General features: G+C 35.1%; 1 protein-coding gene across 1 annotated transcript; it reads left to right on the top strand.

Moving 5' to 3' along the window:
• Positions 1–5,644: 5,644 nt before the first annotated feature.
• LOC132253258 (flavonol 3-sulfotransferase-like) lies at positions 5,645–6,900 on the top strand. Its single transcript, XM_059734990.1, has one exon. It carries the CDS (start codon positions 5,678–5,680, stop codon positions 6,665–6,667), a length of 990 nt encoding a protein of 329 aa, XP_059590973.1. The 5' UTR covers positions 5,645–5,677; the 3' UTR covers positions 6,668–6,900.
• Positions 6,901–14,857: the final 7,957 nt, after the last annotated feature.

The raw sequence follows: 14,857 nt of genomic DNA, 5'->3' as shown, positions 1-14,857 counted from the left end.
TCCTCACACAGAGCTACTATCTCAGGCACCTCATGCTCTTGATCATGCGCCTTGGATGGATGTCTCAACTCAGATCAGCTCATTTGGGACTCGTATGGAGGAGCTTGCTTTAGTCCATGACACTCGTTTCTATTCTATGGAGGAGCACATGGATTAGTATCAGACTGGTGTCATTTCTTGATTTGAGCACTTCCAGTAGAGATTTGAGCGCATAGAGGAGCATGGATCAGCAGGAGGCTACATTCGAGCATCTCCATTAGAGCATTGATTGCATTAAGAGTTGCAAGGCGAGTCAGCATGAGGAGATGATGGCTTACCTCCGCTCTGTGTTTCCTCCTCCACCCTCTTAGCCTTGAGATTATCTAGAGTTCCCCCTCCGTTTCTTTTTTATGTTGCCAAAGGGGGAGAAATATATAGGATCTAGGAGACCCTTATGCATGTCATTGTCATCATTGTCATATCTATCTTGCTTGTACATGTGAGGTTTCCATATATATATGATATAATATTTTCATGATCCATTATCATCATTGTCATATCTATCTTGTTTGTACAAGGGTTCTCCTAATCGGGTTTTGATGATAACAAACCATGGTTAAGTGACTAATTTGTTTAATGGTTAAGAATCTCAAGCATAAACTCGAAAAATCATCAAAGGACCACATGGATATAAGATCGAGACACTTGGAAGACTTGTGATCATAGGAAACTAATGTAAGATGAATGCATGAGTGCACTTAGGATTTTCATACATTTCATGCAACTTAGAAAACTCGGTTTATTCTTTAAAACTTCGATTTCATTAAAACCCGAGTTTTTAACTAATGTACCTTAAGCAAAATGTTTTATAATTGGCTTAATAATTCACCTAAAGACCTTGCCTACGTGTTAGAAAAGAAAGGAATTAAAAAAATAGGTTTTCGGGGCCAAAAAGGCTCAATCGGTCCAGGATATGGCCAATCGGCTCAACCGATTGAGGAACCGATCGACTGGTTGTGCTCGTCTGGTCGAGGACTGGTTGAGGGAGGCCAAAAAGTTTCTCTCTCCCAGTAGCCTTCTCTTCCCGGTCGAGGTCCGGTCGAGGCAACGGTAACTTATCAAGCATTAAATGCTCCAACGACTAGTGAACTGGTCGACCCCTAGCTTGATCGGATGAGATTACCTTTTGCTGTTTTTGACTCCCGAGCTTAGAAACCTATAAATTAAGAGCTCCACTTCATTATTGATAAGAGAACACTTGCATTCAATAGCCTACTTACCTGTTCTTGATCAAAAAGCTCTCATTTCTTTCATAGTACTTTAAATCACCACTTGCATATCCTTTAGTGCACTCTTGTGTGTCATCCTAGCTTTGTCTTGTATTTGAGCTATCCTTAAGCTAGGTTGAGGGATTATTTCTTGTAAAAATTTGAGTGTTAAAGCCTTCAAGAGGTTTGAATCTTGAAGAGATTGTGTAAGAGCCCATTGGAGCCGGAATCTAAGTCTAAGAAGATTGGAAGATTGGTTGAAGCTTCAAGCTAGTGGAACCCTCACTCGGTTAAGAGGTTGAGGAGAGTGGACGTAGGCAAGGAAGTGTCGAACCACTATAAACCCGAGTTTGAATTCTCTAACTCTATCTCTTTATTTTGCTTATATTGTGTTTGAATTTGTTGTGATTGAAAAGATTTGAAAAAAACCCAATTCACTCCCCCTTTTGGGTGTTTTTATTAATTAAGCATAACCTTTGTTTTCTCATCATGTTTAGAAGAATGATTGGCAAGCTTTTGTATCTCACTATAACAAGACCAGATCTATTGATGCGACTCATGGTAGCTTAGCTTTAAAGGCGTATCAACAAAATTTATACCTTAAATACTATTACTAAAGTAGCCAAGCTACTATAGCATAGTGGTTCTAGGATTGTTCACTGGGAAGGGTTTTCGCAAACACAAGTGATATTCAAATTAGGAAAATAGGTAATTTTCTTATGGATGTTAGCTTTAAAAGAAGATGCAAATGTTTTAGAAAAATTTAAACTAATCTAAGCTAACATTAAAGACTAAAATGAAAGGGTGTAAAAACAAGTTTCTCAAAGATAGGATAGCTATGCTCTGGCTCTTATGCAAATTGAAAATCTCAGGATAGGCTCCTCGCGTTGGGATTGCAACTATGGTGATGCTTGCTTCCCGAACCGGTATGGATTTAGCAAATCAAGTTTTAATCCTTTAAAATGGCAAAACAGATGGTAGTGAATTTCATCAATGGTTATTCACCTTTGACTTCCTTTGAATGGCTCGTAAGAGATAACTAATGGTCTAAAGCCAAAAGCTTACCAAATATTGGCAACTTAAAGTCATTCCAGGTGATAAACTCACCTTTCAATGGCCATTGAAATTGGTTCTAACGGATTAATGCAAAACTTGGAATTGAAAACCTCACCTTCCAATAGCTCGTAGGAGATAACTAATGGATAGAAATCCAAAATCTTATCAAGTATTGGCCGTTGGAAGTTGTCCAAAGGAAATAAAAACCAAACTTTGCATTAATGAACCGTTAATGAAAAACGACTACCTTACCTTCCAGGTGCGAGAAATTTCCATGGGATTGCATCCAAGCCATCACATAACATTCATACTTTGAGAAACTAAAAGTTTTAGCCAATCATCCTCTGAGGAAAAGCCCTCAGAGGCTGTTTGGCTACTAAGAAAATAGAAATGGGGAAGAACAGGAGAAAAGAGAAAAACAGAGCTTTATATATTCCTAAGTTAATGTACAGAGGATCGATCACCCAATCATTCCATCCTGTTTTGGAGGTGTTGTGCACCTCTATATATAGCAAAATTACAAGATAAAGCTTTATGTCGGCTGAATACAAGGTTACAAAAGGAATTTACACGAGAAAATATCAAGCTAAAAATATTTGGGAAGTCGGTGGTGCGTGCGTGGAGAAACAGAGGATTCAAAGGAATTTCGCAAGGTGCCTAAATCCTCCTTGCGAAATTTTCGTAAGGTATTTCTTCATGGTGCGAAATGGCCAAATTTCGCACCATGAGGAAAATCTCCTTGCGAAATTTTCGCAAGGTAAAATTCACCTTGCGAAATTGGTCATTTGGCATGATGCAGTTGTCTTCCGAAGGCCATATCTTCCTCATTTTAGCTCCAAATCATACACGGTTTGAAGCATTGGATTCTTGACTTCCTGAGCTTTGAAATGGTATATAGAATGTAGAAAATGGACTTCGGGAAGTGCTTCAAAAGTGCGAAAGAAAACTGAAGCTGTTTTCTTCACTCTGTTTTCCTCTTCTCCATTGCTTGTGCTCGTGTTTCCACTTGAAATTCAAGCCTGTAATCATCCAAAATCCTTGCTTAACTCGCCCAAATAGCTCCTCCATCAATTGGCATGCTTGAATTGGTTCATAAGCTGATAAAAACATGTAAACTTGCCACAAAATGGTTAAAACCAATTACTAAGGACCTTAGTGAATTAATTGGGTTAAATGAATATGATTACTACTCAAAGGTGTTTAAAAACATTATTATTAGGTCTACAAAATAGCACTTTTTGGTAGTAATCATCTATCATATTCAGTCAATCGGCTTAGCCAATTTCTTGTTAAGCCAAGAGTTTCTCATCTTCTTGCATCTTATCATATTCTTCAGTATATCAAAGGAACAGTTTGTCAAGGATTGTTCTTTTCTACTTCTTTCATTGTTTTAAAAGAGTTTGTTGACTCGGATTGGGTGACATGTCTGGATACTAGAAGATCAGTCACAGGTTTTTGTATCTTCATTGGAGATTCTTTAGTTTCTTGGAAGTAAAAAACCAACACACTGTTTCAAGATCTTCAGCTAAAGCAGAATATCGAGCCATGGCAAATGCTACTTGTGAATTGATGTGGATGCTCACCTTGCTTAAGGATTTGCATATTCAACACTAGCAACTTGCCATATTGTTCTATGACAACCAAGCAACTTTACACATAGCTGCAAATCTTGTCTTTCACGAGTGAACTAAGCATATAGAAATTGAACGTCACATCGTGAGAGAGAAGCTATAGAGTGGGCACTTGAAAACTCTTCATGTTTCATCTTGGCACCAAGTGGCAGACATGATGACAAAGCCTTTTTTTTCTTGCTCACTTTGTTTTTCTTCTTGACAAGATGGCAGTGCACAATATTTACTCTCCATCTTAAGAGGGAGAATTAAAATTGAGCCTTATGTAAATAAAGTAAATAAAGTATTATCGATGATGATGTTTGTAGTTGAAAAATTAATGTTAGGAGAGTTAAGCGAATCTTTTACAAATTAAGGGTCTAATTGTTTATTAATATTGGAGACATTCAAATCCATACAATAACAACTCCATATTTTGTCCTTTCAATTTTATATTTGACTAAAGCTTCAATAATTGAAGGCCGATGCCCATTCCCTATGCTGAGATTGCATGAAAATGTCAACAATTATATTAAAATCATTCATGTTCATTTCACACCTCAAGAAAGGATTCTTCATAATTCTTATATGTTTTGATATTGATCAATTAATCAGGGCTATTGTATAATTAATATATTATTTTCTTTTCTTCTTAATTATATTGTGAACAATAGATGAGCATGTTGAATGGTTTCATTGGTTACCTAATTTTAATATTTGAAAATAAAAAAATGAAAATGTCTTATATGAGTAGCTTCAAATGATAGCTACTTTGAACCATTGTACCTCTAAATATATATGATTTCTAATTTGATCCAAAGTTGCCTCTTTAAAATGCGGTTTTAAAATTTGAATAGAGATATTTATTTATTTTATTGGAGTTAGATTTGGATGGCTAAATGAACTGACCTAACTCAATAAATAATTATTTATTGGGATTGGGGTTGGGCTTGAGTGTCCCAATGGATTGATCCAACCTAATAAATAAAAATAGGAGATAAGTTTTTGAAAGCTTTAAAACTACTCAAAAATTGTTATAAAAAAAAAAGAAAGAAAAAACAGTGTGAATCTTGGATCACTTTCTTCCAATGAGAAAAAAAAAAAAAAAAAAAAATCTTCTTTTTAGGACAGTCTCTAGTTAAGTTTTTTTTTTTTTTTTTTTTGTTTTTTCTGTGAAAATGAGGATCAAGGTTTTTATGTTGTAAAAATAGAATGATTCTTGTATTGTAGTTTCATTCACGGATTATGAAAAAAAAAATTATCAATGAAATGGTGAAATTGACATGTTCGGGCATTTTTAAAGGTAATAAGAAATATATAAGCGTTGCACGTGATATTGGTTTATGATAGTAAATTGCGGAGGATGGTTGCATATCACAATTTTATTTTATTTTATTTTTAATCATGGAGCGCATTTTGGCCCAAAACTGCCCATGACTACCGGGTGGCTGGTAGTGGATCATTGTCATGCACCAACTCCCACGGTAGCAGGTAGTGTATCTTTGGATGGACATGCACTTGTATAGATTTTTTTATGATTTATAATATTGCATTAATGTTCATGAATGAACATTGCAATCATCATGTAGATTTGATTTGATTTTTTGGGAGGTTTTTTATTTGGAATAATAATCAAACAAGAAATTGGATAACTTTAGAAAATGAACATATGATTTGGAGTTACTCTATAAGAATGGAACCTGTTTCTAACCTTTTAACACACAAATTTGGAAACCTAAGCCTATAGATTGTTTCTTTCCTATAATGAAATCCTACTTTCCTTCTGAAAGCAGCGCTGGCTTTTCCCTTCCTACCAAATACAAAGAGAAAATCTCAACTCTTCCCAAACATCATGGCTGGAGAGTTAATGCAGATTTTTACCACTACCAAGGATTCTGGTGCTATTCCTTCTTCCTAGAAGGAATCATGAAATCTCAACAACACTTCCAGGCCCAATCTGGTGACATAATCCTGAGCAGTGCTCCTAAAACCGGCACCACATGGCTTAAGGCTCTAACCTTTGCCATTGTGACTCGACACCATTTTGATGACTCCACCAATCCTTTACTCACAACTGTGCCCCACGAATGTGTTCCCTTGTTGGAAGTGGATGCTGTAGAGGACGCCTTCCACCGGAGCCCAAAACTTCCTCTGCTGGCTACACACTTGCCATACACTAGCTTGCCAAATTCCATAATGTCTTCACATTGTAAAATTGTATACATCTGCAGAGAGCCCAAGGATGCATTTATCTCCCTGTGGCACTTTATCTGCAAGTTGGCACCTCAAGAAGAGGAACACGTTCCTCTAGAAGCGGCTCTCGACATGTTCTGTAAAGGAATATCACAATATGGCCCATACTGGGACCATGTTCTAGGGTATTGGAAGGCAAGCCTGGAATGTCCTGAGAGAGTACTGTTCCTGAAATATGAAGATCTGAAGAGTGACACCTTGCATTACATAAAGACATTGGCCGATTTCATGGGATGTCCTTTTTCCCTGGAGGAAGAGAGTGAAGGGGTGGTGCAGAAAATTATGAACTTGTGTAGTTTTGAGACTTTGAGCAATTTGAAGGTGAATAAGACTGGAATGCATCGTTCCACCACTCCATTGGCTACGAAAAATGATGTGTACTTCAGGAAAGGAAACGTGGGAGACTGGAAGAATCATCTGACGGATGAAATGGTACACCGTGTAGACCAGATAACTGAACAAAAATTTAGTGGCACTGGCTTGATGTTTCTGCAGCCATGAGTTCTCTGCACAACGACGTGGGTTAGTAACTTCCATGTCTTGAATCCTAGTTTGGAAGGAATGGGTATCACTCGTTTGTTTTCATTCAATGGTGTTTTTTTCTCCTTTTGTAATTACCCTGTTGCATGTACTGCATGAAAGAATTAAGTGAAGGGAGTGAATCCTTTATTTTGTTTGGTAACTACAAAGGATTGAAATTCCTACATTCCTTTGATACATCATTATCAAGGCAGCTCATCAAATATACATCGCCTGGAACTGAATGGAATAAATAATAGAAGGCACCTTCTATATATACTGAAAACTCACCTTCCCTGTCTAGTCTTCTTGTTGGAAAAGTAATTAAGACCCTTTATTTGAAGCAACAGGTATATGAGCCTTCTTGATTAGCCTTCTAATTATCTAAACATGAATCTGATTTTCCGTGTTCATATTTTGCTACAAGATTTTTTGGCATGAATATTATTTGATGAAAAAAAACTCCTACTTTTCTTTGCATGGTAAAAAGATTAATGTTAGAGTTTGGTGACCCGAAAAGCTCGTGGTATGACATATGAGGTAAAACCATAATTATAAGATTTTTTGAAGGGTTTGTGGTGGTATGGAAAGTTTTTCACATAAATTTGTGTGTTTTTATTCTTTTTTTATTTTTTATTTTTTATTGTCTATCCTCATTATCGTGTAACACAATTAATTTAAGGATGAAACTTTTCATTCATGATAAAATGTTATATTTAGTCATATTGGTTAAAGAGTTCTCATAAGATTTGGGTGTAAATATTATATTCATAGTAAAAGATACATTTGATCACATTATCAATTTATAGTAAATAGTTTTTATAAAATTTTATCACAAATGTTTGTTTATGATTTAAAAGAAAAAAATCGCATTTATATGTAATAATTCTATTTATGACAAATAATTTTTATATAGACAATTTTAGCATTATTGTGGAGGTGACATGAATCCTATTTTAGATTTTAGCTTTAGTTTCTAATTTTCTATAAAATTAACATTTAAGAATTTTTTATGTAATTTGTTTTCCTTTCTCACATTTGTTTTTAAAAATAGTAAAAATTTTAAAATATATAAGAAGTTTCAGAGCAAATAAAAAAAGAAAAGAAAAGAAAAGAAAACTTATGATGGGCAAGTAATGCAATCATGGAGGAACAAAGTGGCATTCCATTTTTTATAGTAATTATTGCCAGATTCACACCAGTTTCATGGAGGTTCAGATTTCAAAAAATATTTTGGATTTTGTTTGGTTACTATTTTTTATGAGGGATAATTATGCTTTAGGGACATTTTAGGTTGAAAATTGCAGAAAATGGGTTAAACTTTGCACAATTCGTTTGAAAAGTGAGAGGAAGCTATGAAATTGCTCTCAAGGATATCAAACTAATTTTTCAGCCATAAATGCCCAAAATACCCTTAAGAGACTTTATTTTTATTTTTAAAGTGAGGTGGAGTCCCAAATTTGACATGGCATTCATACACGAGGAGCAACAAAACACAAAAAAAATCACCAAATGAAAAGCCCTGAAATCTTTCAAACTCCCAAATCCCGACTGACATCCATCTTCTGAAAATCCAACTGACATCCCTAAAATCTCTCATTAAATTGTTGTTTTTGGGAGCTTTGCTTTATGGGTTTCTAGATGCGGTCTCAAAAGTAGGTGAGATGTTATACTATTGTTTGGTTCAAGGGAAAATGGAAACATAAGGATTACGATTTTTTTATACTACCTTGAAAATGCCCCTTAAGTCTAGTGGGGACACTCAGGTGGGTGGGGGGAGGGGGATTGAATGGGTGTATTAAAAAATAAAATAAATATTTATATGTTATGCCCAATTTTTATCTTATGAGATATCGGGGTATGTCAATTCTTTTTGTTGTAAACTATTCAAACAAAATATCAAACAATAAGCAATGAGGCATAAGAGATTTTTACGTGGAAAATGACCATACTAACTGTGAAGATAAAAAACCATAAGGTCTAAGACTACTAATCTAAATTCACTATATGTGAGATCAAGTTACATAGATTTTCCTAGTCTTTCTCTCTAAGAGACTCTTTTTGAAATCTCTTTTATCTCTAAATGATCTCTAACCCTTGAGGGGTTGTAATAAGGTAGGTATAGGCAACTAGCCTAGAGTTTTGGTTTTCAAAGAGTTTTAAACTGAATTTGTGTGAAAAAATCTCGGTAGCACTAGCATGATCACTCCAGCCAACTAACCCATTGCTTGAGCTCCTCGGGTAGTTGAGCGATAAGGAGAGCTTGAGTGGTCCTAAGCGCTTGAGCGCTTCAGGCTGCTTGAATGATCTTCCCCTTTAAAAAAATATTATTTTTAAATCATTTTAAGTTCAAAAGCAAAACCGATTCTCTTTATACCTCATAAGAGCCTAACATGCCATATGTCAAACCTTTCTAAACATACCTATGACTTTTTGATTGGACAAACAACAACTCTAGATCTTCAATGGAGAGTAAGTGACTATTTAAAGGGACTTTTATGACCAAACATTACAAGGAACAAAATTGCTAACATACTAACAAGATTAAATGTCCTAACATAGCTATTTTAGGTTTTTGGGTGACCGAGAAACTGGTACTATTGTTTGGTTTCTGAGAAAGGTTGGGAAATTTTTTAGATTTTTCATCATTTCTAGTTGGTTGTTTTTCAGTCTTTGGGAGGTATTGAGAACATAGACCCCGGGCTCTATTTTCCTCCATTTTTTCTTTATTTTTTCTCAACTACCAAATTTCAAGTCTACTTCCTTATAGGTCATTTTTTGAGGAAAAATTTTCTAGGCTTTTTGAGCTTGGAAAGTGATCAACTATCTTTGACGACTTTCAAAACGGTTTGAGAATCTAGTGTTTGGGCATATACATTTGGTGAGGAGTTTTCTGTTTTTGAAAATGGGTTGTGAACCATTGTAGCTTTCTTGTATTATTTCATAGTTGAAATGGTGAAAATATTCAATTAATACCACAATGTAGTACTAAAAACAAATAGTCTGAAACTATGCCCTAAGGCTCTAGGTACATGTGATACATAAAAACACCTAGTTGGAATGTGAACAACTTCAAGAGAATGACATTATGATTTGGTGTACTAGTGTAGTCTAAATGGACCATATCATTTTGCATGGATTGGTATCTATCATTAGAAATGTCAATAGAATATAAAGGTGTTATTTTTTTTTTTTTTAAGATTTATTGTTGAGGGTATGTTAGAGTTTACATCTTTGCTACTTGTTCTCATATTTGTTCAATCTTGTAATCTATTTATGAACCATCTTGGGTATTATCAATGCAATTTGGTTAATTCCATTGTTGTTTCTTATTTCATAGCTTGGTACAATAGACCAAAGATGTTTAGGTTAGATTCTTTTATTGAGTGGTTGCATGACATCTACTGCTAAACGAAAACCAGTAATCTGTGACATAGAATTGTACGAGTAGAATGTGATCCTCTATATTTACTTTTGTTTTTATTTATTACATCCACATTGAAGGAGTTTGATTTCCTGTCAAAAAAATGGAAAAGAAAAGAAAAGGTGTTTCTTTTGATAGCATGTGGGAAAAATAAATTAGGAAGAAAAAAATTAAATAAAAGATAAATTTAAGAAAAATAGAATGGAATAAGTTTAGGAGGGTCACTATTTGTAATGCACTGTTGGTATGTTATACAAATCAAGTATCTATTGATTTTGATGAAAAATCCATCAATTGATAAGCAATAATCTTGACATTATGAGGACTCTACTAAACAATTAGATGTGCAGAGAAATTTTGTTTTGTGTTTAGTATTCCACATTGTTTATGCAATATTCCACATTGTGTTATTGGATTCAATGTCTAGGTGAACAAAGAAAGTAATGTCAGTTGCATACCAAAAGCTATTACGCCTTATTTGAACGAACTATTATGTATTTGGCATACGTCATTTTCCCCCTTAATGATGGTAAATTTCTCCATAATTTACTCCATCAATGGTTATAGGCCAATGTTATCCTAACCTTTATTGCACACCATCAACATGAGATGAACACTGATTTATCAAAATGCACTTGTGTCAAGCCAGAGGTTCCATATCACGACGACAAGTGTGCTGGGGATGTATTTGTTTTTTTAGTGATAGTTTTAAAATGGATGTTAATATATATAATTTAGTTCCCTTAAAATTAAATTAATTGGTGTGTATGATTTTATGTTTTTAGTAATGATTGTAGCGTCTTTGTCATGATGTTCATGGAGGCATGGTCGGGGGGAGCATTCACTCGAAGCCTACGTGTGGTAAGTGTTTTATTTTTGTATAATAAGGCAAGGAAGTTACATTTACCAATTTTGATGAATACAAATAAGTTTAACCATTGAAATGCATTTGGACCATACAGGAAAAAATGAAACAAAATCAGTCGAAGTTACTAGGTGAGTTAATGCTAGGAGACATGAATGAAGGTTTGCACAAGTTTCTTATAAGTGAATGAAAATTGGACATGTTGAGAAAGAGAAGAGATGTAAATTAGGGAAAATGATGTAAATTAAATGATAAAGTCAACCCATGTTATTCCATATTTTGGGCTAGGTAACAAATTTTGATGTAATTTTAATTTGTTTTTTCGGTTATTGCTTAGAATCCATTGATGAACTCCTTAAAAGCAAGAGTGATAAAATACACCAAAAAAAGTGGAGATTTGCCTGTAGATGTCCCAACTCTTTAATGGTCACAAACTTGTTAATCTTATTGACAGCCTAACATAGTTGATTTTGTATTCTGGACCAAGAGGAAAACAAAGCCATTTTTTTTTTCTTTGTTATATGTTGCTATGGACCCGCATTTCTCACATGCGCCCCCACTCAATCGACGAGACTCGCTTTTATTTTTGGTGAAAAAATTTGGTTTTGGAAAAGTCGGAGTCGCCACTTATTTTATTTTTATTTTAAAGGGAAAATAAAATAAGAAAGAAAACCCTAAAAAAAAGTGACTCCACAGTTTTGGAAAAAGCATGTCTTTGAAAAACTCGAGTTTGGGTCCGGGGATCATGTTACCTATTGGGAAAGTACCTCTAAGAGGTAGCACCCCTCTAAGACCTAAAGAGGTCTCTACTGACTAATTTGAGGGGAACGTGACAATTAATCGGTTGGTTGAGGGTACCTAGGTAGACTAAGGTAATTTCCAAAAAATAACATGCTAAACAAGAAAACCAATTACAAGTCAAAAAGAAAATTTAGGGTGTGTACCTGGATTGCTTCTCAAGCGCTATCATAAAACATCAAAGTCAGAAAGTGTTATCATAAAATATAGCATACAACATGTGTTTTATCCAAGCAAATCAAACATACATCTAAGCATCTAAGGATCATATCAAGCATAAATAAGGCTCATAACAACATGCATGTTCATGGAATTCTGAAAAGTAAGTGATAGAGAGCGTATCTAGATAGATGCATAATTTATAAGATTCCTCAAAAAAGGCTAGAGTGGTTAGGGCAAGTATATATCAAATAACATCTTTATTATGTCTAATATACAGTGCCAAAGCCAAAATTAAGCTAAGATAAATCAAATGACTTCGAAAATAATAACAATTTCAAGTAAAGTATAAAACCATCAGCATGCAGTTAGAAAATGAATCATCACAAAACAATTTCTAAAAAAAAAAAGGCTTAGAGTGGAATTTAATTATGAAAAATTTCAAGAAATGACTCCTACACATCTAGATCAATATACCAAAAGTCCCAATTCCAGTAGGAGTTTTCATCAAAGTGCACATCTCTACTTATCACGATTTTCATTCTACTCAAGCTATAAATTTTGTAACCTTTTGATTCAGCTGCATACCCAACAAAGACACCTTTCTCAGCTCTTTCATCAAGCTTCCCTCTCTTGACAGATGGCACATGAAGATAACAAAATGAGCCAAAAACTTTCAGGTGCTTGACAGAAAGTTTTACACCAGACCATGCCTCTATTGGTGTTTTGCTCTGAACAGACTTAGTTGGTAGTCTGTTAAGCAAATATACTGAGGTGTTGACTGCTTCAACCCATAGAAGTTTTGGTAGCTTCTTCTCGAATAGCATGCACCTTGCCATCTCCATCACGATTCTGTTCTTCCTCTCAAAGACTCCATTCTGCTGTGGTGAGTATGGAGCTGTTAGCTGGTGTACAATTCCAGCTTCTTGACAAAAGACATTGAACTCTTTTGAGATATACTCACCTCCATTATCAGTTCTGAGCACCTTAACGTTCTGGCCACTTTGAGTTTCAACCATTTTCTTGAACCTTTTGAACACAAAGAGCACTTGTGACTTGGTTTTTAGAAAATAAACCCAAGTCATTCTACTGAGATCATCAATAAATAATGCAAAATACACATTGTTGCTCAATGAGGCTGTGCTCATTGGTCCACAAATATCTGAATGAATTAATTCCAGCTTATGAGTAGCTCTCTTGGACATATTTTGAGGGAATGGTTGTCATTGTTACTTCCCTAGCTCACAACTTTCACAAGTTTGAGCATTAACTGAGATTTCAGGCATGTCTTCAACCATACCAGCTTCTTGCATGAACCTCAGTGACTTCAAGTTGAAATGACCATATCTTTTGTGCCAAACAACACTCTCATCAATCTTGGCACTAAAGACATGACCTTCAACTAAATCAAGCTTCAAATAAAAGCTATTTCCATTCATTTTAATTTTTGCTATCTCTTTTTCGTGTACATTAGTGATAAAACAAAAATTTTCTTTGAAAGAGACTGCATATCCATTTCTTAGGATTTGTGCAACACTAAGAAGATTCTGATCTAAATCTGGAATGTAAAGAACATTAGTGACAATTTTTGTACCTTTCTTGGTGCTGATAGCAATTGTCCCTTTTCCTTTGGCCTGCACAACTTCACCATTTCCCAACTTGACCTTTGGTTGAACTGATCTATCAATGGAGGTAAATATTGACATATATTTGGTCATGTGACTCGTGCAGCCACTGTCAATGAGCCAAGTATTCAGTTCATGAGAACTGAATGCTTGTGATGCCATAAATAAATGCTCATCATCATTTTTGTCTTCTTCAGTCACACTTGCATTTTGTTCTGGTTATTGTTGAGATTGTTTTTTCTTGGCTCTGCAATACTTCTCACTGTGGCCAAGTTTATTGCAGAAATTACAATTAAAGAGAGGTTTACCTTTGTGCCAACAATCTTTCTCAGCATGATTGGTTCTTCTACAATGAGAGCAAGACGAAAATTTTCCTTTTCTTGAAGACCCTTCAGCTTTCCCTTTGTTGTTCTTGAAGAACTTCTTTCCTTGCAAGTTTCCAGAATTCTTTCCCTTGTGATTGGCTTGAAAAGCACCTTCAGTAGCTTTATCACCTCTCATTAAGACCCTTTGCTCCTGTGCATGAAGCTTGCTGGTTAACTCTACAATTATGAGAGTTTGCAAGTCACAAGACTCTTCAATTGCAGAAATCTTGGCTTCAAACTTTTGAGGCACTGAAACCATGATCTTTTCTACCACCTTTTGATCTGTAAATGCCTCACCAAGAAGCTGTATTTGGTTTACAACATCCATTAACCTGCCAGAATAATCTTTGACAGATTCGTCGTCTTTCATCTTCATCAACTCAAACTCTCTCTTCAATGTGAGGAGTCTAACAGTTTTGACTCTTTCACTGCCCTCAAATTCACCTTGGAGCTTGTCCCATACCAGTTTAGGTGTTTCCAAGTTCATGATTTTGGTGAAGATGTGGTCTGCAAGTCCTGAATGTAGGCAGGTGATGGCTTTGTCTTTCTTGAGTTTTTCTTCCTCATATGCTTTCATCTGAGCAACTGTAGGATTTGCTCCCAATGGTGGTGGATCAGCTTCAGACATCACAACATTCCACAAACCTTGAGACCTTAAATAAAACCTCATCTTGACAGCCCAAATGTGATAGTGTTCACCATTAAACACTGGAATTACAGAGGAAGTATTGCTAGAAGGAGACATGTTTGCACCACAGTTGCTTAAAAAAAAAAAAAATATAGATCACTCAACCTTACTAATGTTTGCACTCAACCTCACTGTGTTTAATACTAAAAACACTAAAAAACTTTGCCTCACAGCCCGTAGGAATAATGCTTTGATACCACTATTAAAATCTGGAGAAAAATAAGGAACTAAAACTTGCAGAAAATATT

Source organism: Vitis vinifera, chromosome 18 (assembly GCF_030704535.1).
Source record: "Vitis vinifera cultivar Pinot Noir 40024 chromosome 18, ASM3070453v1".
Lineage (NCBI taxonomy): Eukaryota > Viridiplantae > Streptophyta > Magnoliopsida > Vitales > Vitaceae > Vitis > Vitis vinifera.
Note: the sequence above shows the minus strand (reverse complement) of the source record. Positions and strands in the feature narration are given on the sequence as shown.